Source organism: Aphanomyces astaci, assembly GCF_000520075.1.
Source record: "Aphanomyces astaci strain APO3 unplaced genomic scaffold supercont1.3, whole genome shotgun sequence".
Classification (NCBI taxonomy): Eukaryota; Oomycota; class Saprolegniomycetes; order Saprolegniales; family Verrucalvaceae; genus Aphanomyces; species Aphanomyces astaci.
In genome coordinates this window covers 1,610,286-1,630,934 of record NW_009798266.1, presented here as the reverse complement: position 1 = coordinate 1,630,934, position 20,649 = coordinate 1,610,286, and the positions used below count along the sequence as shown (strand labels likewise).

The following is a 20,649-nucleotide window of genomic DNA, read 5'->3' as shown; positions in this document are numbered from 1 at the left end:
CCTCCATTATTGGGGTACAACTATTCTATTTATAACTTGGGGCTTGAAGGGCATCGATGGTGGATTTGATTGGTCAGCTCTAGACGTCTGCCTGTGATTGGATATAATTCTGGAGGTCATCGAGCCGCAAGATGGGATACCAATCGCTTGGACCTCGGCATTATGGCCATTGGAAGCGGAAAGACGTCCTCGGGCCTTCCGGCGGCCGTCTCGGGCTCTCTCGATCAGTGGAAGGCTCTCTCTCCCACCAGATACAGCAACTTCTACCAGTGGTAAGCTGCCCCAACAACTTGTCGGTGGCATGCTGCTTGTGTCCATCGAAGCCTAATTGACATCCTAGCTCATGGGCGCTCGAGACTACCGAGGCGCTGCAGGGGTACTTAGCGTCATTTACACGCACCTCATGTCAGATCCAGCCGCTTGTGTCACGGTAAGGCGACCTTTGCAGCGGCGACCTTGAACATCTTGGTTGCGTAGACAAGCTTGGAAATCCTGCGACGGCTGCCAGATTCCACACCGACCCTCGTGGAATTTTACCAGTCGTTGCTCGAGTGGCAGTCCGATCACATTAGCGTACGTGGCCATTCTTACCCCCAGGCAAGATGTCCACTGCATGCTGCTCATATCTAGAACGACGTGATTCTGCGCGAGAGGTTCCTCTTATACTTGCTACAAGGCGACTTGCACGAAGCGTATGCATATTACAAGGAGCACATGCAACTGGTACGCACACGACTAAGGTTGAGCAGATGCCATGATGCTTCTTTGGGCTGTAGGAAGTGCTACAGCAGGACATCCATGTGATCGCAAGCTTTGGGATGGTCTGCTACTGGCTGTTGTTTCGAGAGGACCAAGCCATCCGCGATGCCTACATACACGCACCTTTGTCCTCCCAGAGCAACGACGACGGCGACAACGATGATATCATGGACAACGACCAAGAAACCCAATTCCCCATCCGGCACGTCGTTGGCACTGCGACACTGTACCAAGAAGCGTCGGTGAGTTTTCGGCGTGCCATGACGTTGAGCCCGGAAAGCAACGTTTTTGTCGAGTATTATGTCCAAGTACGTAAATGTGTCTATTTTTGCAATTATATATATATATATATTTGACGTGCAATTGGCTAGATCCTTGTGATGAAGAACGACATTGAGCTGGCCGCAGATTACTTGGAGCATTTCTACCACCTACACCCGACCGAACCGCACGCGTGCCGCATGGTCACAACATCTATACAATATATATATAATGTTCAACAATATGTGTAGCTGTTTGAGTTTTTTCAGCGGTACTTTCCAGCCTCGGTAGCGTCCCACGTGGATATTTGCATTCGGTATTGTGATCTACGTAAATCTGCCGTTCCGCCTGTGTTGTAATGACTCAGCCATTCACTTGCAGATGGAATACATTGGATCCGTCGACGTTGGTGCCGTTAAAAGCGCTTGTCGAGTGCTTTGCTCAAGGTGCGATGACGATGTTGAAGTTAACAAGTAATTCTGGCTCTGACTGTATTTTACGACGAGTAGACCTCGTGACCAAGGGCCAACTGGTGGCGAGTCTATGTCATTCGCTCGACCACTGCGGCAGTAACATGTACCAGCAATTGCACCCAGACACGACCCTTTGGATATGGCAGCAGCTCGCCGACGTCCTTGGTCCCGTACGTACTTGTTGCTTTCATTTCCATGTAGTCGACCTACTATATTACATCCATTTAGCATTATTCACCTACTTGTATCTTAGGTATCTCTGCCACCGCTTTCACAGCACGTGGCGCTGTACTTTGAGCCGCGGCAGTGGTGGCGTCGGGTGTATACCACCAACACGAGCTCTGCCAGTACGCAGCACCAAATCTTATTGCCACGTTTTTCTCATAGATGATTCATCTTCTCTATATTTACACCTTTTAGACGAGTTGACACTGTTGAACGTACTCCAGTGCATTGTATTTGTACGCGTATGGGGTGTGGAGGCTCTGTCGCATACCCTTGAGCTAGCCACCCTCGTCCACTCCCCTCACCACGACGTGGCAACCCTGGCAACTCGGTAATATTACGAAGCATTTTAAACCTATATTTTATATTCAGAAAATTTACCATTTTTCCTTCTTGTTTTTTAAATTTTAGAATGTTTAATGTTATACTTTTTAATAAAACATATAAATAGTATATTAATATTTTGTTAACGCGTTTATTTTTGTAATTATTTTTTTCATTTTTTTAGTTATTATTTATGTTTTTAGATGTTTTAGCATGTGTATGAACGTGTGTATATATAATACCTCGTATCCTTGAACCACAATATCCCGCTAATACTGTACTGGTGGACGACGACATGTGTGCAGGTTCCACCTCGATTCTCTAACTCGACAGCCCACTCGACAGCCAGCATCCCCCTCGTCGCTGAAATGTATCGGCCTGCCAGTGGTTCGTACGTTGTCGCAGCCGTTGAGTTGGCGGCCGTCGATTGGCCAACTGCGCACACCCCACTTGCTAAAACGACCCCAAGTGCTCACGTCGTTCGAGCTAGAAGACGCCGTCCAAGTGCATCAAGTAGGAAACCTGACAGTTGATTCCAACATTCGCATTTGCTTGTGTCACACGTGTGTTGTTGTGCGACACGGTGTACGACTGGTCATTTGTGATTCTAGTCGTTTCGTAGTACATACTTTCATGTTGACGTAGGTCGCGACGGGCGCCGCGCCTCCACCATGTCGCATTCCACGACCTGTGAACAATACTATCGACGCGAGGGTCACTCTTGAATCAAGTCAAAGCAAGCACCAGCAGCAGCATCCGATGGACTGGCTCTTAGGCCAGCGAAGCAGACAGACCAATCCTTGGCACATGGACATGACATCGTCCGTGCTACATGCCATCCAAACAGACACTTCCTCATCATCCACCGGAGGGTTGGTGCTCACAGATAAGGACTGCTTTGCCGCGGCGATGGAGGACGAGCTGCTGCTCGTGTCGCCGCCGTCCACCGCCCCCCTCCACCATTTGCACACGTCATACCTGTACAAATGCCTCCCCGTACCCCCGTCGAGCCAGCAAGCGGGGATTATCGTCAAGGCTCTGCGCCGCTACCATCCATTCCTTCCACAGTATCGCATCCCCGCTCGCTTTTTGCACTGGATTCAGCACTACATGATGCGACACGGTCTCCACGCCACATCACCCAAGTACTGTGTCTCATAAATATATGCTGTTGGATACTGATCTTGGGGTAGATGCCTCGAGCACGTCGAGTCCAAGTGGCGACGCCAGTATGGGAGATGTCGAGGGCTACCGTCCATTGAAGCTGTGGCGGCGGCCATGGACTACTTCAAGCGCAACCCCGTGATCCTCCCCCGCCGCATCCGCGATCGGTTCCGGGCGTTTGTTTCTGCTCATGGTCGTGTGAACTTGCTGCACCTGTGCCGGGTATTTTATACGCTTCTGGGGGCCCGGTACCCGCCCGACCTGCCGTTTTCGAGCGTGCTCGTCGCCACCGCGAGGCAGTGGATGCAAGACGGCGACCCTCGCGGCAGCGTGGGAACTGCCTTGGCATGCTACCCCCCGCCTGTAATCCATATATCCACTGTATCTCTGTAGTATCTCCAGTGGTTGTTCAAGGGGGGTTGTGTGTAGCTACGAAATCGGAACGACGACGCCGACAACGCTTGGACACGAGCATTGAACGAAGATCCCCCTGTGACAGAGTCGTCGTTTCTCGTCCCTGCGAACGAACGATACCTGTCGTCCATTCGCGAATGGCTCGAGAAAGAAGCCCCCATCTCGAACGCGGCGCTGATGTACTACATGCACATGCATTTCGACGCGACCGACCCCGCGTTTCCGTCATCCAACGTTGTCACAGCTATGATCGAGTACGTTCGTGTGCAAGTCCACGCCGAGTTTGCCGACGTGCCATCGCTGGAAGACAGCATCTACTACTCGCTCCCCCATCGCACGTCCAAGCCAGCACACCGCCGGTACTTGGAGACTGTCGTCTTGCCGCGCCAGCCGTTCATGCCATTTGAGGACGTGTGCCGCGTGATGCTGGACAAGACCAAGCTGCCGCCGTCCAAGTACCCCGCGCCAACCGTCCCCGAACTGTACGCGTGGTGGCGAGCGGCCGTCAAGGACTTCGTGACGGCTGGCATGGGGCTCGGCACGGTGGTTCCACACGTCGACGAGGCGGAGGCGGCCCTGCCGCCCCCCCCGCCGACCGCCCGCGGCGATGGCATTGAAATCGCCAAGCAAAAGTTGAAAATGCTCAATTTGCCCGACGACATGGAGATCTTTCCAATTTGACCAGTGAATGAATCCGTGTTGAACGTTGATCTAATGTTATGTCTATATGGGTGTTGGTATTGTACTAGTATGGGGGGTTGCTACAGGCTGTACAGGCTACAATGCTTTGAATATGCAATGCAAACTTCATCGTAAGGCAACATGTAGCGAGTCAACACGGGGATTGCAATGGTTCGGTTGGCATATGAGACCAAAGTTACACAACTATTAATAATCGTATACTGTACTACTAATAGTATCCCTACTACATATTGGACTACTAGTGCCATGGTTCTTGGTGGCAGCAGAAGACACTTCATCGATTTTGCCTAGGTCGAGCTAGGTGCAATATAAGGGCGTCCCCAATATCCGTGGAATGTTGAGTTCATGGCTAGCTGAGGGACAGTTTATGTGGCATGGGGGTTCACGAGCGCCGTGATTTTCGTCGAGTTGTGGCGTACGCTGTGCAACAGCTCCTTGGTTCCGCGGTCGTTGGGTCGGTCGTGGATAGACCGGTGCAACCGGGTAGTCTTTTTTGGTTTGAGTTGTTCGGTGCTCCTCTGGATCTTGCTCGGCATGTGCATGCCACTGGCGGTCGATTCAGACACGCTCGGCTGAAGGGTGACCGTCGCCGTGTTGGGTGTGGGCAGCTCCGGCGCCTGGAGCGATGGCGTGCTCGTCACGTGTGCCAGCGAGTCCTGGATCACCTGGCGTAAATGAACATTCTTGGTTCCGTTGGGGTAGAACAGCGGCGCCGACGCGCTGTGGCCGAGCGTGTTTAATGGAACAGCAATGCCCGTATGCTTCAGGTCTGGAATATGAATGGGTTCTACGAGGAGCTTGGTGTGGTCGTTGTCGACATCGTCGCGTTCGAACTGGTGGCTAATGTACTGGCGGGACTGCACCGTCAGGACATCCAAGTACGGAGCGTGGTGGCGCCGTGGACGGTGATGGGATGTAGCGGACACGTTATGGCTAGTCAACGATTCGAGGAGGACGTGCGTGCTACTGGTCATTAGGGCAGTTTGCGCCTCCCGCGGAAAGAAAGTGAAACGAGTTCTAATTGTGGCCGTTTCATAATGCAGCCTGCAGATTACGATACTGGCCTATAACCTCCTGGCATAGACCACATGTGTTTTGAGGAGCAATGGGATTGGTTTGGCGGCTTGCAAATATACAGTTGGCGAAAATGGATTAGACGAAGCTCGACGTTATTGGGTTTAGTTGAGGATGGCACCGCAATGCACACAGCGACGTTCCGTGAGCAAGAGGCAGCATAGAATGCCGATAGGGAAGAAGAGAATACCCAAGAGCACTCCCGGACACGTAAACTCATTCGTTTGGACAGCATGGGCGCAGTGGCCCGACGCCGTGATCACTTGGCCAGGCACGACGATGAATTCGGCACTGGCGAGGACTTGGGGCTGCGCCTGGACAACTACGTACTGAGGTTGTTGCACAACTGGCACAGCATGGACGACATGGGGATGTTGATGTTGTTGTTGCCCACCATTCGCGTACTGCGGCGGGCCTTGTCCCGGGTATCCTTGCTGCGGCGGCGTTGGCTGCGGGGCGTACGATGGAGTCGCGTTGGCACCGCTCAAAGGTCCACCGCAGCGGGAGCAGAACGCAGCCTCTTTGGCATTGCCGTCAAAGCGGCAGTTATCTACATACACACGATCAATGGTCAGACGACGTCGTGGGACGAGGTCGGCTTACTGCAAACGACAGTCATGAAGGAAAATGGAAGTGATCAAATCCGAACAAATGGGACGACTCGTGATTCAAATAGACCGCACTTTTCGGGAATAATTGCGCAAAAGTTACCAAATTTATCCGAAAAATACGGTATGAAAATTTCTCATCAACGACTCGTTTAGAGAACGTTGGTCGTGACCTACATGCATTCCCCAACAAATCAACATCAACCTTCAAAACGAGGACGTTTAGAGTTAGTTATTGCCTTGAACTGTATAGTACCAAGTACTCGTGGGGATAATACTAACTTCGGCATCTACGAAACTGACTTTATGGTACTGTCATATTTCTAGTACAAGCCCCTAGGTCGCCCTCCGGGTGAGCCGCCAAGAGCAACCACAACAAACAGTAGTAATAGTAGTATACCGGTATGATTAGTATGTCCACGACATGTTGATGCCTTGTTGCTTGAGGTACTTGACAACGACAACGTAGCCGACGAGGATGAACAGCCCGCACAGGGCAAACACGACCCAAAACACGTATTCTGTGTCCTGGATGTGCGAGTTCAAGTTCATGCCGAACGCGCCCACGATAAACGTGGGCATGGCAATCAGCGTGCCCAAGAGCGTCAGGCTGAGGTCCACGCTCAGCAGAAAGTTCCGCTTTGAGTCGAGTTTGAGCATCACGATGCTCTCCGTGTTGACAATGTTCTGCGCCATCAGCGCCACACGGGTTTGGGAGCTGAAGATTTCCTACATCCGGACCCGTCGAGTGTCGATCATGCAGTCGATATTATATTTACTTGTTAGTACCTGCAAGTACAGCTCCAAAATAGACTCGACATCTTCCGTGTCAATGTAGAACAAGTCTTGCGCCAGCTTGGGGTCTTCGCAAAGCTATACCATCGATCCAATGTCAATACGTGGTTGTCCATTATTGTTGAACAGGCCATTGTCGACCACCAAAACAAAGCTAGGAATGGGTCATGTGTTACGCACCTTGGTCAAGTACATCATGTGCAAGTCCGCTTCGTTTTCGAGCAACGTCATAAGCAACCGCCGCATGCCGCCCAGTTGCGACTCGAGCACACTCATGGAATTCTTGATGGACCGCAAGCTTTCCAGTTCGCTCATGGACTCGTCTTTGGTCATTTTCTCGAGGGCGGACCGCCCCAGTGGAATCACCTGTTTGCACTGCGTCGAAAAGATGCAGCAAATCGTGGCCAAAATCGCCTCCAACGCGCTACAACCACGAAAACAATGGGTTGGATATCTATATATGCATTGGATATAATACTATATGGTGTGATTGTACGCGAATTCGAAAGCCGAGGCGTCGGCAATGTGCAGTTTGAAGTTGGACTTCAGATGCGCAATCAAACTGTCGGTGCCGTCAGGTAAAAACACAAAGCAGCAGTCGCGCATGATCACGGCTCGCACGGGGTCTGCAAGTGGATGGACGTCAGCACTGAGCTACAATCTCAAGGCATGCGATGTGTACCGCAGTTGACGAGGATCGCTTGCTGGCGCACCGTGATGGACGGTTCGTTGGAGGTCGAAAACATTTTGTCCAGTTTGCGAATGTCCCGCATGTGGACGGTCTGCAGCGTTGCGGTGAGTGTACACTCTGACTGCTGAAATTCGATACATGGGGAGTACCGGGATTTCCACGGCAGTGTCCCCGACTTGTCGGATGCGGGAATGGGGTTTGCTTCGACGTTGAGGGGATGTGGACATGACGTGAACTGGCGCCCGAGTGCCGTCGGGATCATTCGCCTGAGAGTCCAATGACGAGGGCAGCAGCGAACAGTGTGGGCGTACCTCACAGGCGACGCTGGTGGCGGCGATTCGAATGGTGGTGAGGATGTCGTTGCGGGTCACTTCTTCGTACGCCGAGTTGCCGTGGATGTCAAAACGCAAGGTCTGCCGCAACACATAATGTGAGTGTGGCAGTTGCATCGAAATTTGAGATTGCACGCGTACCATGCATTTGCCTAGCGTATTTATCGTAGGCGGCAGCAGCCCGTCGGTGTGCAGTATCGTGTGCGTGGAGTGGAATTCAGCCGAAAGCACTGGGCCTTTGACTGGCAATTCTTTGCCATGCCGAGGTCCCATGCCTATAGCAGCACGACACGCTCGCTGCAGCGAAACAGAAATGGCGAGCTATTAATATCCTCGCAAAATCGCTACATCTGAATTGTTGGTACGTACACTACACTTTTGCACAACCCGACATGAATGGTCACTACTGCAATGACCCTCCATGAGCCACCGTCAAATTACACGAGTACAATACATAATTTACAGGAATGCAATAGCGAATAGCGATGATAACAGTATACTGTTCATGACTCGAACTCTACGCGTTAGCGGATATGAACGGCGTGCAAAGCAAGTGTATATCACCATATGTATCTAAGTTTAGAATGCAGTTCCCATTGAGTTCTCATGCCTTCCATCTACATGCTCGCTAGCGCTGGGATCTCGGGGATGTATGAAAGCCGCCAGGGGACTCTGCTCGACCCCCCCATCGTCTCGGGCGACATACGACGATCCATTCACGGGATGCTGCCCAACGGAAAGTCCATGGTACCCTCCCATCAACTAGTCTTTTCTTAACAGCCAAAACGCAGGCGTGGGTGTTCGATCCTAGTGGGACCAGCTCATGTCGGGAAGTTTCACGATCCGACCTGTTTAAGATGATCCAATCGGCATCGTCCAGTACCGTACGTACATCGCACAGTTTGCCTTATGTACTTAGTCATTTGCTTCACAAACTATGTAGGGACTGCCAAGACCGAGGGCTACGCGGCGGTCCATCCTTGGCGGGATTCCGGTATCCAATGCCTTGCATTGGAAGCGTATGTTAACCATGGGTTTGTGTGTAGGCCATTCAAATGCGAGACATTCGGCAGCTAGACGAAGCATACGTCGAGTCCCAAGAGCCTACGATCGTCGTTCGCCAGCAGGCCATCCTCGTTAACGTTGGTATTTCAACACCCCATTTCGGCCCCTGTTAGCCATGCATTCAAACGACGTCTCAACCATCCGTTTTTCGTAGTTCCCATTCGAGCAGTGGTTCTTCGCAATGCCTGTATTGTGTTTGACGGCCCCAACAACGTCGTCGCGGTGCTGCAGGCCAAGTTTCGAGAATACTCTGCCGAAAACCCAACATCTCCGTTTGAGTTTTCGTACGTAGCGTTACAGCAGCCCTCGACGTCAATTTGAAAAATGATATATATATGTATATAAATATGTATATATATATATGAATAGTTGTATATATTCAGTTGTGTCTTGGGCGACTCGTAGGGCCCTCGAAGTGATCTTGTCGACCCTCACCGCAGGGTATTCTAAGTCGTTTGAAACCTTTCGACCCGTGGCCGAAGCGGCGCTGCGGGAAGTCGCAAAAGTCGAACGCCCGCGCAACGAGTTCGAACAGATGCGGGGGATCCAAACGACCTTGGCGGTGCTCGAGTCCCACGTCGTGAGCATGCGGCGGTTGCTCATGTCGTTGCTGGACAACGACGATGACCTGCACATGTTGTACTTGACCAAAGTACACACTAAACTACGAGTATTCCCCCTCGTGGCTTTTGTTACTTAGCCAGTTGTAGATGCACAACGATCCGTCGTTGCTCCAAGGCGAGTTCAATTTTGACGTCGACGAGGCCACGTCCCTTCTGGAAGTGCATTTACGAGTACGTACACAACCCACCGATATCCTCAGAATGCACGAGTATATCATTTCAAATAAAGTGATACATGTGTGTTGTTATCAGTACATATTGCACTTCTACTCACGATATATCATTTATCATCAAAAGTGATATGGTGCACTTGTCCTCCTGACATACTAGTATCTTTTATTACCTGATTACTCTGGGTATATCATTTCTCATAAAGTGATATTTCCTATAGGATATTTACGGCATCCAGTCGCAGATTTCGCTGATGGGGTCCAACATCCAACACACGGCGCGCGTGGTGGACTTGCTGTGGACGTCCAAGCGCAATTATTTGCTGCTCATTGACATGTCTTTGCGGGTAATGCTGCTGATGCTGTACTGCACCAACTACTGGACGGGGCTCTTCGGTCAAAACATCCGGTCGGATTTCGAGGACAACGAGGCGCTGTTCTGGGGCACGACCGTGTTCTGCGCCGTGTGGACGTTTGGCGCGTACGCAGTCGTGTGCAAAATGTTTCTCGCGCGGGGATTGAGTTTGTCGTGGCATAAACGAGTGTAATCCTATCGATAATAGTGTTTATAACTTAACTCTCTGCCTTCCAACCCCAACCAAGATATCGCTGGCCATTCGTCTAGTACTTCCATGACATGTTGATGCCTTGGAGCTTCAAAAACTGGACCACGACGTAGTACCCGACCAGGACAAACTGGATGCACACGGCAAACACGATCCAGAAGATGTAGTCCGTCTCTTGGATGTACGAGTTGAGGTTCATCCCGAACGCGCCCACAATAAACGTCGGCATGGCCAGCAGCGTGCCCATAAGCGTGAGACTCAAGTCGACACTCAACAAAAAGTTTCGCTTCGCGTCGAGTTTGAGCATCACGATGCTCTCCGTGTTGAGGATGTTGTTGGCCATAAGCGCTACGCGCGTTTGGGACCCGTAAATTTCCTATTTAAATGTGTAAAACATGACTATTAATACATTATATATATATCTTGTTGTGTCCATAGAATTCTAAAGTCCATCTAGTTTTGACTAGATGGACTTTGACGTACTTGGAGGTACACTTCCAAAAATGACTCGACGTCTTCCGTGTCGTAACTGAACAAGTCGTGCACCAACCCGGGGTCGTTGTGCAACTACAATCCCATCCATGTACATGTATGACATGGACGACTTGGTGAAACACAAGATAATGGGAAAGTAGTTAGTATTAATCATATGTACCTTGGTGAGGTACATCATGTGCAGATCTTCTTCGTTTTCCAAGAGGGACATGAGCAGTCGCCGCATGCCTCCGACTTGGGCTTCGAGCGTGCTCATGGCATTTTTGATCGACCGGAGCCCTTCCAGTTCCCCCATCATCGAGTCGTCCTTGGTCATTTTGTCCAATGCTGATCGGCCCAATGGAATGACCTTTTCGCATTCCATTGCAAAGACGCGGCAAATGGTCGCTAAGATTGCCTCCAACGCGCTACATTACCCATATCATTGGACTTGTCGAGGCCCCTTATATACAGTAGTCCAGAAGGCACGTATGTAGGTAGGCACTTACGCGAATTCAAATGCTATGGCTTCCCCCACGTGCTGCTTAAAGTTCTTCTTCAAGTGGCTGATCAAACTGTCGGCACCGTCCGGCAAAAACACCAAACAGCAATCTCGCATGATCACGGCTCGTACAGGGTCTAATTATATCGACACCATACCAAATATTAGTCATGCGGTTTGTTATTGAAAAATAGAACTTTATACCGCAATTGACCAAAATCACTTGCTGTCGTACGGTAATCGACGGTTCGTTGGACGCGGAAAACACATTGTCCAACTTGCGAATATCGCGCATGTGCACAGCCTAGACAACTCCCGATTTAATGTCCAACCGTCGGTTTTATTCGATTAGTGTTGACGGAGGATACCGGGATTTCCACGGCCGCGTCGACAATGAAGCGCGCGCGGGTTCTCGATCTGGATTGTCGTCGATCACTGGCAGCGATTGTCTTGGGGGACGCAGGGGCGTCACCGGTCTGCGATGGTAATTAGGATGTACAAGTGGAATATGATCGTACAGGATTGAGCACAATGTTTCGAGCTGCGGTTTGAATGGTTTTCAACACGTCCGTGCGGCTCACTTCGTGGTACTCGGCGTTGCCGGCTGAGTCGAACCGAAGGGCCTAGAGGGGCTGTGAGTCGAACATAAGGCGGTGACCCATGACTTTGTACCAGACGACGGCCGTGTGGAGATGTGGGCAGCCCGAGGAGGTTTCCATTTTGGCTGATGAGCATGGTGTCGTTGGGAAGAATCAACGAGTCGAGAAACGGAGCTGACGTTGCACTTGGTCGCGACGACGATGCCATGATGCGCCGAGTCACAGAGCACACGAATCGAGTTATCCCGACCACCACCGAGCTTCGTGCAGGGAGTGACCGCCATATTGTTCGATCGAGTGGCGTGCACTTAACTGACTGGCAAGTCGATTTGTATGCCACGTTGTTTACGCAATGTCTATTTATAGATCCTGGAAGCTGCGGTTTCAATGTGTAACTGCCACTCAGTTGCGCGTGGCGCACGGCCCAATTGGATCTTTCACCTCGACATTTCAAGCTGCAACAATAGCGAGATGCTTTCGTTCGATGGCGAAAATAGCTTGCGCCAAGGCCTGCTCGACGATGCACACACTCATGCTGGTGACCACGACGTTCGCCTTGTGATTGACCCTGTAGTCCCAACTTCTGGAGCTCCTATTCGAGTATGGACATCCTACACTATCACGTCATCAACACCAGAAACAATGCATGTGTGTTTGTAGGCTTGCCATTTTGATGCCACTGGGCGCCGGACGTTCCAAACGTTGACTCGAGCCGATATACTGAGTTTGATCCACTCGACAAGCGACGACTTTGTAAGCTTACATCAAATATTCAACAGACCTTTGAAATATGAGCATTGGCTCTGTGCTACCGGTACGCAAGGTAGGCACCAGGCATGTCGTCTCCAGCATCGACCCGTCCAACGAAAAGCGGAAACTTGGGAATTCCAGTACGAGGGATAGGACAACGTCGGCCCCTAACGTGAAAGTAGGCAGTTCATATGCGTGACATTCGGCAGTTAGACCAAGCGTACGCTGAGTCCACCGACGCCAGCCTCGTGATTCGACAACATGCCATTCTTGTCAACGTTGGTACGCCATTCCCAGCGCCACGTCATCACCTCATGAGTTTACCCCCCTGATGTTAGATCCGATTCGAGCAGTGATATTGCGCGATCAATTGATCGTACTGCTGGGGACAACCAATACTGTCGACAGTCTCATGGACCAGCTGCAGCAACGAGTTCAGGCATACCTGCGAGAAAGCCCCGGAACCGCCTTTGAATTCACGTGGGTTTAATTAATCGACTGAAACGCACAAATCAATGGTTTTATAGAGCGCTGGAAGGACTGTTGTCGACCATCACATCGTGGCTCGCCATGAAGTGCGCGGGGTTGAAGCCGACGGTGGAGACGGCGCTGGCGTCGTTTGCTCGCGCCGAACGCCCCCGAGACGAGTTTGAACAAGTGCGCAACGTGCAAACTGCCGTAACGAGGTTGCATGTGCAAGTGAGCGGCATACGTGGCATGCTCATGACTCTCTTGGACGACGAAGCCGACCTGTGTATGATGCACTTGACAAAGGTACGTACTACAGTCGACGATACAGTACGTAGTTGTGGGTCTGCCATTCCCACGGCTTCAATTCGTACGTAGCTGGCCCAAAGCCTGGACCAGCAAGTTGTCGACTTGGACGAAGTCGAGTCCGTGTTAGAAACCCATTTGCAGGTACGTCCGCCCTCACTCAAGCTTGAGCTACTCGTGACTATATTGTTTATGTACCGTCGTTATTAGGATGTGTTTGGCACTCTCGCGAGCATTTCCATGCTCTTGAGTAAAATTGACAACACGCAACGCATGGTGGACTTGGCATGGACATCCAAGCGAAACTACTTGCTCGTCGTGGACATGTCCCTCAAGTTTATGTTCCTCGGCATCCTCGTCACGCACTTGTGGACCGGTATGTTTGGCCAAAACCTCGAGTCGCATGTCAAGGAGGACAGCATGTGGTTTGCGGCAACGTTTGGGGGGTGCTCCATCTGGATCGTCGGGTTTTACGTTGTCGTGTACGTGTACTTCAAGTCCAAGAACATCGCCCTGTCGTGGCGAAAGCCAGGCTTCGTTCCCCCCGAAGACTAAATTGCCCAGCATACTATTAGCTTGGTTGTTGATTTCCACATCGACAATTGCCACCTTGGCTTTACGATAGCAACCACCCACCATAGTTATTTACTGTGCAACAGGTTGTAGCATACTTCATGAAGTATAATAACTCCAAGCATCCTAGCATTAACGTTACTCGACAGCTACGGTAGTATTGTAGTACACATATCATGTATGTTTGCGGTGTCATGGCCATCCTCGTCCGTAGCAGTCTCCTGCACAGATAAATCCATCCGAAAGCATGGGTATAATTGTGTACTAGTAGTGTGTGATACGTTATATGAACCGATACAACTTGACCCTACGCGTTTCGCGGTCGTTTCTTGGCAGGGGGAGCCGTCGTCGCGTTGTCATCGCTGGTCTCAACCCCCGCGTCGAGCAACTCAAACTTCAACTGCTGACGGTTGCCAAACGTGAGCTCGACAAATACCTTGACCGACACCTTTTGGAACACTTGGAGCACGCGGTTGGTTGTCAGCAGCGTCAGCTTGTGGTGCGCCGGATCGTGCTTGACGACAGCCGCCTCCTTGCCCTTGTCGGCCAAGAAGATCATGCCCTCGATCCCGAAGCGGGGCAGCAAGACGCCGATGCCGTTGGCGCGCACTTTGTTGATCATGGCGTCCGTCGTGGTAGGAAAGTTGGCAAAGTACAACAGCGTGTGCAAACTCACCGACGCGCGGCCGGCGAGCTGGGCAGCCAAGTGCCGGCGGTTCAACCCTTGCGTCAATTCGTGCAAGTGCGCTAGGTACATATATATTATATATTTAACATATATATTATATATTTAACATATATATTATATATATTATATATATTATATATATATATATATGAAAAAAGGTGCTTCTTGGTACCTTTGTTTTCGAGGTAGTCGGGCAGCGGCGCGACGCCAATGGCCGCGCTGAGCAGTCGATGGACCAACACGTCGGCATATCTATATCGAAGTACATTCAAAACGATGCAATTTGCACTAGGCTTGGTGTTCACTTTACCGTCGAATGGGCGATGTAAAGTGCGTGTAAATTGGCGCTGCCAACCCATAGTGATGGTATTCATCCACGCCGACTTCTCCAGATGAAAAGTAACTCGCAGGCATCATACATCGCGTGCACAGGATGCGCAGCATCTTGTTAAAGTAGGCATTTTCCGCTCGTGACGCAGTGGGGTTGTCCAGACTCTCTACACAACCCCATATTGTTCATATTCGATTCGAAATGCGAGTGTTTGGGTGGTCAATCGAATGAGCAGAATCACCAAATCAGCAGAGAATCAATGATATACGACCAATCAAAACACAAAACACACATGAATCAACTAGCCAATCCCACTCTTCAACCAATTCAACATCGAATTAGTGTGTGATATTGAAATTCGTGTGATACTGGACGACCTTTGCAAAATGAGTCAGGACAATGAATCGATATATCAATAGATTTGGCAAAGAATCAGCACAAAAGTCAACCAAATTTTGGGTAAAAGAAAGACAATATTGTGCTTTCGAGTGAAATTTCATTGTGTTGTGGTTTCTCGTTGGAATTTAAATCGATTTGATTGGCTACCTCAGTTGAGCTCAAAATTATTAGCCAATCAAAACCCATTTCTCAATGAAATTCAACCAATCAGATCGATTCTGGATCGGTTTGGTCGGCGCGATCCCCTCCCCAAATTTGTATCAAATCGACAATATATATATATATATATATGACCACGACCGAGCCAGCCAGTCGCAAAGTTACTGGCATATATGTACGTACGTACGTACCTTGCAGTTGCTTGGAGTTGTCCACTCGCAATGTCACGCCGACGCTTTGGGCCTGGCTCACAATCGCATCAAATTGCCGTTTCGACGGCGCTGGGTGGCGACGCAGCAGCGAAAACGTGGGGAACGTTCGCAGAATTTTCTTGGCCACGGTGATGTTGGCGAGGAGCATGAACTCTTCCACGAGCGCATTCGTGTCTTTGAGCGCGTACATTTGCACGTCGAGGGGGTTTTGGGTTTCCGTGTCGAGCACAAACCGAACTTCGGGCGACGCCAGCGTCAACGCGCCTGACAGTGTCACATGAAAACACACATGTGTGACAAGGTAAACAAACAACGGTGGGTGGGTTCAACCTGCTTGGATGCGCTTGGCTTTGAGGCGCATGGCAATGTCGTTGAGGGTCTTGATGCCACTGCCCAACGTGAGCTTCTTGTCGGCCTTGGACGGTGTCGCAGACGACGCTTGTAGGTACGACGACCCGGACGCAGGGTCGTCCAGCAGCACTTGGGCTTCGCCATACGATAAACTGGCAATGCTGCGAATGATACTCTTGCAAAACGAGACGTCGATCACGTGCACCTAATGCAAAACAAGTAAACAAGCACACACCATATGAACGTTAGGACCCCCTAGGCAAGCTAGTCGCCCAACCCATGTACAAGATATATATATATATATGGGTAGCTAGCTAGCTGTTTCACAGGCATGACGACGCTGACCAGAACGCAAAGAATCACACGAACCTCGTTGCCTTCAATCTTCAATTCCCACAGCACGCTAAACGCAAAATGGTCGTCGGTCGACGTGAGCGAGCACAACTGCGTGGTGAGAAAGCCAGGCAGCATGTCCAAGCGCTTGTCCACCAAGTACGTCGACGTGCCGCGGTCCGCCGCCTCGAGATCCAGCGCACTGCCAGCTTCGACGAAGTGTGTCACATCCGCAATGTGCACGCCCACCTCAATGTGGCCATTGGGCAACAGTCTCGCGTGTAGAGCATCGTCAATATCTACGTACAATTTATAAAGGTTTATATATATATATATATGTTCGAGTTGGAAATATATGTGTTTCTCTTGACACTACGTACAATTTAAAAAATTAAAAAATATATATATGTTCGAGTTGGAAAAATATATATATGTGTTTCTCTTGCCACAAGAGACCCCTCGAGTCTGACAGAAAATATACAGGCCAAACAACATTATCTGACATCCACGTAGTACAGTAGATGGCGGTGTTACTTCCACCAGGCACTTTTACAACAGTCTCAAGCATAGGCAGCACTAGAGGAGTATCCATATAGAGTTGTATGTACGGCCTCTCGTGTTCATATTATAATATATATATATATTGTCGATTTGATACAAATTTGGGGAGGGGGTGCAATCGAATCGCGCCGACCAAACCGATCCACAATCGATCTGATTGGTTGAATTTCATTTAGAAGGTTTTGATTGGCTAATAATTTTGAGTTCTTCTGAAGTAGCCAATCAAATCGATTTAAATTCCAACGAGAAACCACACCACAACACGAAATTTCACTCGAAAGCACAATATTTGTACAGTATATTTCCCATATTCTGCGCGATTCGTACAACCGATCATAAATCTCGCCGCGAGGTTTGATGGGCTTTCCGCAAGTCAAAACCGAAAAAACAAGGCAGCCAATCAGAGAAGAGTAATTTCAGATTGGCCAATGGGAACGATTCACACAAGCAACCATCCATCCATCCATATATATATATACATCGTCAAACCACCAGTGTCATCCAATACCCATGCAAGAATGTATCTATCACATGCATATATATACCCTTGCAGTTGGGCGGATCGATGCTGCACACGGGCAAATGGCGCAAGTCGGTGCGGCCTTTCGAGTTTTCTGGCGTGATGGTCCAGTCCGCGGGCGGCAAGCACTTGAGCACTTTATCCGAGAACTGTTGGCACGGAATGTCGTGCTCCAGCAGAAGCACTTGGGTCTCCGTCTCCTTGTCGCCGATTACGCCCAGCGTCTTGACGTAATGTCCAAGGGGGAACCGACTGTCTACTGGCCACGAATCGATGGCCACCACGATGCGCTTGTCTAGAAGTGTGTCGTGCTGTCTTGTGATCATTCGAATCTTGGGGATTTTGCGATCCACGGGTACAAACAGCACGTTGGTCGTCGCTGTCGTCTGGGCGGCCACGGGCTCGATGGACCCGCAGTACCGCCGCCAGTTGCGCTGGACGATGCCCACTACTTTGCCACATGGTTTCAAGTCGGACACGTCGGCCACGTCGCCCGACAATGTCGGCGCTGCCACGCCAATCTAATCCATGGAAACGTTATGAGACTGTATAGTGGACGCCACCACCACCAGTGCATGATACAAATATATATATATATATATTGTCAAGTCGATTCGAAATTCGAGTGTTTGGGTGGTGCTCAATCGAATGAGCAGAATCACCAAATCGGCAGATATACAATCGATATACGACCAATGAAAACCCACAACACTCATCAACTAGCCAATCAAATCATCCACTCTTCACAACCAATGGAACACCGAATTAGTGTGTGATCGAAATTAGTGTGATACTGGACAACCTTTTCATGCAAAAGTCAAACAATCGATCGATCGATTTGGCAAAGAATCCGCACAAAAGTCACCAAATATTGGGTAAAAGACAGACAATATATTGTCGATTTGATACAAATTTGGGGAATCGCGCCGACCGATCCACAATCGATCTGATTGGTTGAATTTCATTGAGAAATGGGTTTTGATTGGCTAATCATTTTGAGCTCATCTGAGGTAGCCAATCAAATCGATTTAAATTCCAACGAGAAACCCCACGCCACAATGAAATGTCACTCGAAAGACCACAATATATATCTTGATTTCGACAACACATCCGAGCCCACGACGTTAAAGGAGTAGGACTACGGACATGTTGCGGTTCTGTGGTACGGGCCGAGTCTTCCATGTCGTCCTTGTCGTTGTTGACGGCAAACGCGTCGGCCGGCCGCCTCCACTGCGCTTTGGGCAGGATTTCAATGGCCACAACATCGCCATCCATCGCTCGGTTGATAAATTCGCGGCTAACACGACGAGTATGATCATGATCATTGTCGTCGTGATGACCAAAAACTGCGACAGAGTGAGTTTTCACACGCACCCTGAAATCAACACGGGGACCCGGGCGTCGTTGAGTCCGTGGATCAGCACCGTACATTCGAGCCTACGAACAACCGATACATATATCAGACTGGATGGATGGATGGATGGATGGTATGATACCAGTGATCGCGGTTGCAGCGGAGGGTGCCTTGGAAGAAGCGCTTGTTCTTGATACCCGCGAGCACTTCCGACATGCTCTTGTGCTCGGCGTACAGCGTCGTCTTCTTGGCAGGTCCTTCGGAGACTGGCGCGGTCGACGCGTTCGACATGAGGTCCGCCAGATCGGGGTACGCCTTGACTAGAGGAGCGACGAAGGACGAAATCGTCGTCGCTTGTACCCCATTCGCGGCCGCTCGCTCGGCGTCCACGGTGTCGTTGGCGATGTACGTGACGGCGGTCTTGCTTCCAAGGGTCGTCAGATGCGACGTGTACCTGGACATGCAGGTAAGCAAAGAATCAAGACAACGTGATGAAGGGTACCATTGAAAGGCACCGCAAGTGGCACGGACGTCGCGCTCGACGGCGGATTCCGTCTCGGTTTTGGCAACGTATGTGTCTCGGTGATGCTCGTTGGCGAACACGTAGAAATGACGATCCGACTTGATCAACGCGTGCAACCGGCGGTAGATGCTCATGTCCTTGCGCTTGACTTGTTCCGCCACAGTCTCCAAGATGATGATGTTGCTCAGTTCTGTGCACGACGAGTATTCTAGCACGTCCATCTGTCGGAGGACCACGTCGACCGTCAGAAGGAGGTACTGGGCTGCTTGGGGTGACAGATTCAAATCGTTGCCATGGCGATGCGGTTGTTCCTCGAGGCTGTCGTCGTCGTCGTGGCAGCAGAGCGAGCACGCAGTGATACCGCATGCGATGTCGTCGCGGAGATACCGCTCTCGGACAATCCGCTTCACCTTGCCGTTCTTCGTCGCCACGTTCTCTGCATCGTACGTCCACATCACATGGCTCATGATGACCTCAATCGAATGCTTCTTGTCGCGCGCGAGATATTGGACCGGTGCAAGTATCATTGGCTACGAATATTATACATTTGATTGGCTAGAAATTGACCAATTTGGTCCAATGGTATGGCATCTGGTGAAATTACTCTGAAAAGGATGCGACATTCAAACAAGGACATTTCAATATTGTGCTAAAGCACCCTGGTAGTTAACCGTAGAGTTTTGCCGGCATTTATATCGGATGCGTCGGCATTTACCGTCGACAGTAAAACGATCAAATTTATTAATAGTAACGTTATCGCGCAAAACGAAAGAGCACTAATTATCAAATATATAACACCGTAATGGAGATGCTCTCTTACTATTAATATAACACTACGTCGTTACCGTTACCGACAGTTCTATTTTCGCGTGAAACAGCCTCAAACCCTCCGGGGAGAAGTGGGAACATGACACAAACACATTACCGCACTACTAGTACTAGTATGAAGTATTCAAATCATAGCGTACCATTGTCGAGGGATGCATGCAACTTGTTACATGCGAGTCAACCAGGAACCGAACCTGCCACATCCACAAAGTCAAACGGCGTGTGCATGCGCGCGACAGTGACATAACATTATACTTAAGGACAAGCATATTCAACCAATCAGAACTTCAGCGTTGATTCAATATTGATTAGGCAAACCACGCGAATTTTGGGAGTTTATTGCGAATATTCACAATATATTAAGTATGCGTGCTAAAGATTGTACTGTCTAGGCATCCGTAACGTCGAATTGAAATAGAAGAGACGTTAAAACGGAAGAGTATTTGTCCGGATACGTATCATTTTCCGACAT

General features: G+C 50.0%; 8 protein-coding genes across 16 annotated transcripts; 3 read left to right on the top strand and 5 right to left on the bottom strand.

The window, feature by feature from the left end:
• Positions 1-117: 117 nt before the first annotated feature.
• H257_02142 (hypothetical protein) lies at positions 118-4,356 on the top strand. 3 transcript variants are annotated; one of them, XM_009825662.1, is made up of 15 exons: positions 118-272; positions 341-430; positions 478-573; positions 631-723; positions 777-1,067; positions 1,131-1,223; positions 1,272-1,336; positions 1,402-1,466; positions 1,530-1,663; positions 1,747-1,840; positions 1,914-2,049; positions 2,348-2,555; positions 2,688-3,187; positions 3,236-3,569; positions 3,636-4,356. In XM_009825662.1, exons 1-15 carry the CDS (start codon positions 132-134, stop codon positions 4,299-4,301), a joined length of 3,006 nt encoding a protein of 1,001 aa, XP_009823964.1. In that variant the 5' UTR covers positions 118-131; the 3' UTR covers positions 4,302-4,356. The 3 variants fall into 3 exon arrangements, with proteins under 3 accessions (XP_009823964.1, XP_009823965.1, XP_009823966.1); XM_009825663.1 differs by having other exon boundaries at positions 3,236-4,356; XM_009825664.1 differs by having other exon boundaries at positions 478-723.
• Positions 4,357-4,470: 114 nt separating this feature from the next.
• H257_02141 (hypothetical protein) lies at positions 4,471-5,343 on the bottom strand. Its single transcript, XM_009825661.1, has one exon. It carries the CDS (start codon positions 5,294-5,296, stop codon positions 4,688-4,690), a length of 609 nt encoding a protein of 202 aa, XP_009823963.1. The 5' UTR covers positions 5,297-5,343; the 3' UTR covers positions 4,471-4,687.
• Positions 5,344-5,470: 127 nt separating this feature from the next.
• On the bottom strand, positions 5,471-6,095 carry H257_02140. 2 transcript variants are annotated; one of them, XM_009825660.1, is made up of 3 exons: positions 6,000-6,095; positions 5,791-5,946; positions 5,471-5,718 (listed from the first exon to the last, which is right to left on the bottom strand). In XM_009825660.1, exons 1-3 carry the CDS (start codon positions 6,013-6,015, stop codon positions 5,501-5,503), a joined length of 390 nt encoding a protein of 129 aa, XP_009823962.1. In that variant the 5' UTR covers positions 6,016-6,095; the 3' UTR covers positions 5,471-5,500. The 2 variants fall into 2 exon arrangements, with proteins under 2 accessions (XP_009823962.1, XP_009823961.1); XM_009825659.1 differs by having other exon boundaries at positions 5,471-5,946.
• A 291-nt stretch (positions 6,096-6,386) lies between these two features.
• Positions 6,387-8,124, bottom strand: H257_02139 (hypothetical protein). Of its 4 annotated transcripts, none has more exons than XM_009825655.1 (8): positions 7,964-8,124; positions 7,802-7,903; positions 7,640-7,756; positions 7,482-7,581; positions 7,278-7,425; positions 6,980-7,223; positions 6,794-6,877; positions 6,387-6,733 (listed from the first exon to the last, which is right to left on the bottom strand). In XM_009825655.1, the coding sequence occupies exons 1-8, from the start codon at positions 8,093-8,095 to the stop codon at positions 6,413-6,415; spliced, it is 1,248 nt and encodes a 415-aa protein (XP_009823957.1). In that variant the 5' UTR covers positions 8,096-8,124; the 3' UTR covers positions 6,387-6,412. The 4 variants fall into 4 exon arrangements, with proteins under 4 accessions (XP_009823957.1, XP_009823960.1, XP_009823958.1 ...); XM_009825658.1 differs by having other exon boundaries at positions 7,296-7,425; XM_009825656.1 differs by having other exon boundaries at positions 6,387-6,877.
• A 288-nt stretch (positions 8,125-8,412) lies between these two features.
• H257_02138 lies at positions 8,413-10,562 on the top strand. Of its 2 annotated transcripts, XM_009825653.1 has the most exons (8): positions 8,413-8,569; positions 8,614-8,706; positions 8,766-8,816; positions 8,869-8,968; positions 9,042-9,171; positions 9,293-9,539; positions 9,598-9,681; positions 9,902-10,562. In XM_009825653.1, exons 1-8 carry the CDS (start codon positions 8,429-8,431, stop codon positions 10,226-10,228), a joined length of 1,173 nt encoding a protein of 390 aa, XP_009823955.1. In that variant the 5' UTR covers positions 8,413-8,428; the 3' UTR covers positions 10,229-10,562. The 2 variants fall into 2 exon arrangements, with proteins under 2 accessions (XP_009823955.1, XP_009823956.1); XM_009825654.1 differs by lacking the exons at positions 8,413-8,569; positions 8,614-8,706 and having other exon boundaries at positions 8,744-8,816.
• Positions 10,235-12,124, bottom strand: H257_02137. 2 transcript variants are annotated; one of them, XM_009825651.1, is made up of 8 exons: positions 11,895-12,124; positions 11,741-11,845; positions 11,591-11,698; positions 11,427-11,526; positions 11,230-11,359; positions 10,902-11,148; positions 10,730-10,813; positions 10,235-10,622 (listed from the first exon to the last, which is right to left on the bottom strand). In XM_009825651.1, exons 1-8 carry the CDS (start codon positions 12,027-12,029, stop codon positions 10,302-10,304), a joined length of 1,230 nt encoding a protein of 409 aa, XP_009823953.1. In that variant the 5' UTR covers positions 12,030-12,124; the 3' UTR covers positions 10,235-10,301. The 2 variants fall into 2 exon arrangements, with proteins under 2 accessions (XP_009823953.1, XP_009823954.1); XM_009825652.1 differs by lacking the exon at positions 10,235-10,622 and having other exon boundaries at positions 10,682-10,813.
• Positions 12,125-12,208: 84 nt separating this feature from the next.
• Positions 12,209-14,070, top strand: H257_02136 (hypothetical protein; the record flags this gene model as incomplete). The annotated part of the gene is made up of 8 exons (XM_009825650.1): positions 12,209-12,421; positions 12,482-12,574; positions 12,649-12,711; positions 12,754-12,853; positions 12,910-13,051; positions 13,099-13,345; positions 13,418-13,489; positions 13,556-14,070. The coding sequence occupies 8 exons, from the start codon at positions 12,209-12,211 to the stop codon at positions 13,898-13,900; spliced, it is 1,275 nt and encodes a 424-aa protein (XP_009823952.1). The 3' UTR covers positions 13,901-14,070.
• Positions 14,071-14,163: 93 nt separating this feature from the next.
• On the bottom strand, positions 14,164-19,854 carry H257_02135 (hypothetical protein). The gene is made up of 11 exons (XM_009825649.1): positions 19,329-19,854; positions 18,969-19,280; positions 18,847-18,909; positions 18,619-18,769; positions 17,498-17,993; positions 16,428-16,690; positions 16,038-16,263; positions 15,687-15,971; positions 14,917-15,103; positions 14,779-14,858; positions 14,164-14,665 (listed from the first exon to the last, which is right to left on the bottom strand). The coding sequence occupies exons 1-11, from the start codon at positions 19,814-19,816 to the stop codon at positions 14,226-14,228; spliced, it is 2,991 nt and encodes a 996-aa protein (XP_009823951.1). The 5' UTR covers positions 19,817-19,854; the 3' UTR covers positions 14,164-14,225.
• Between the last annotated feature and the right edge of the window lie 795 nt (positions 19,855-20,649).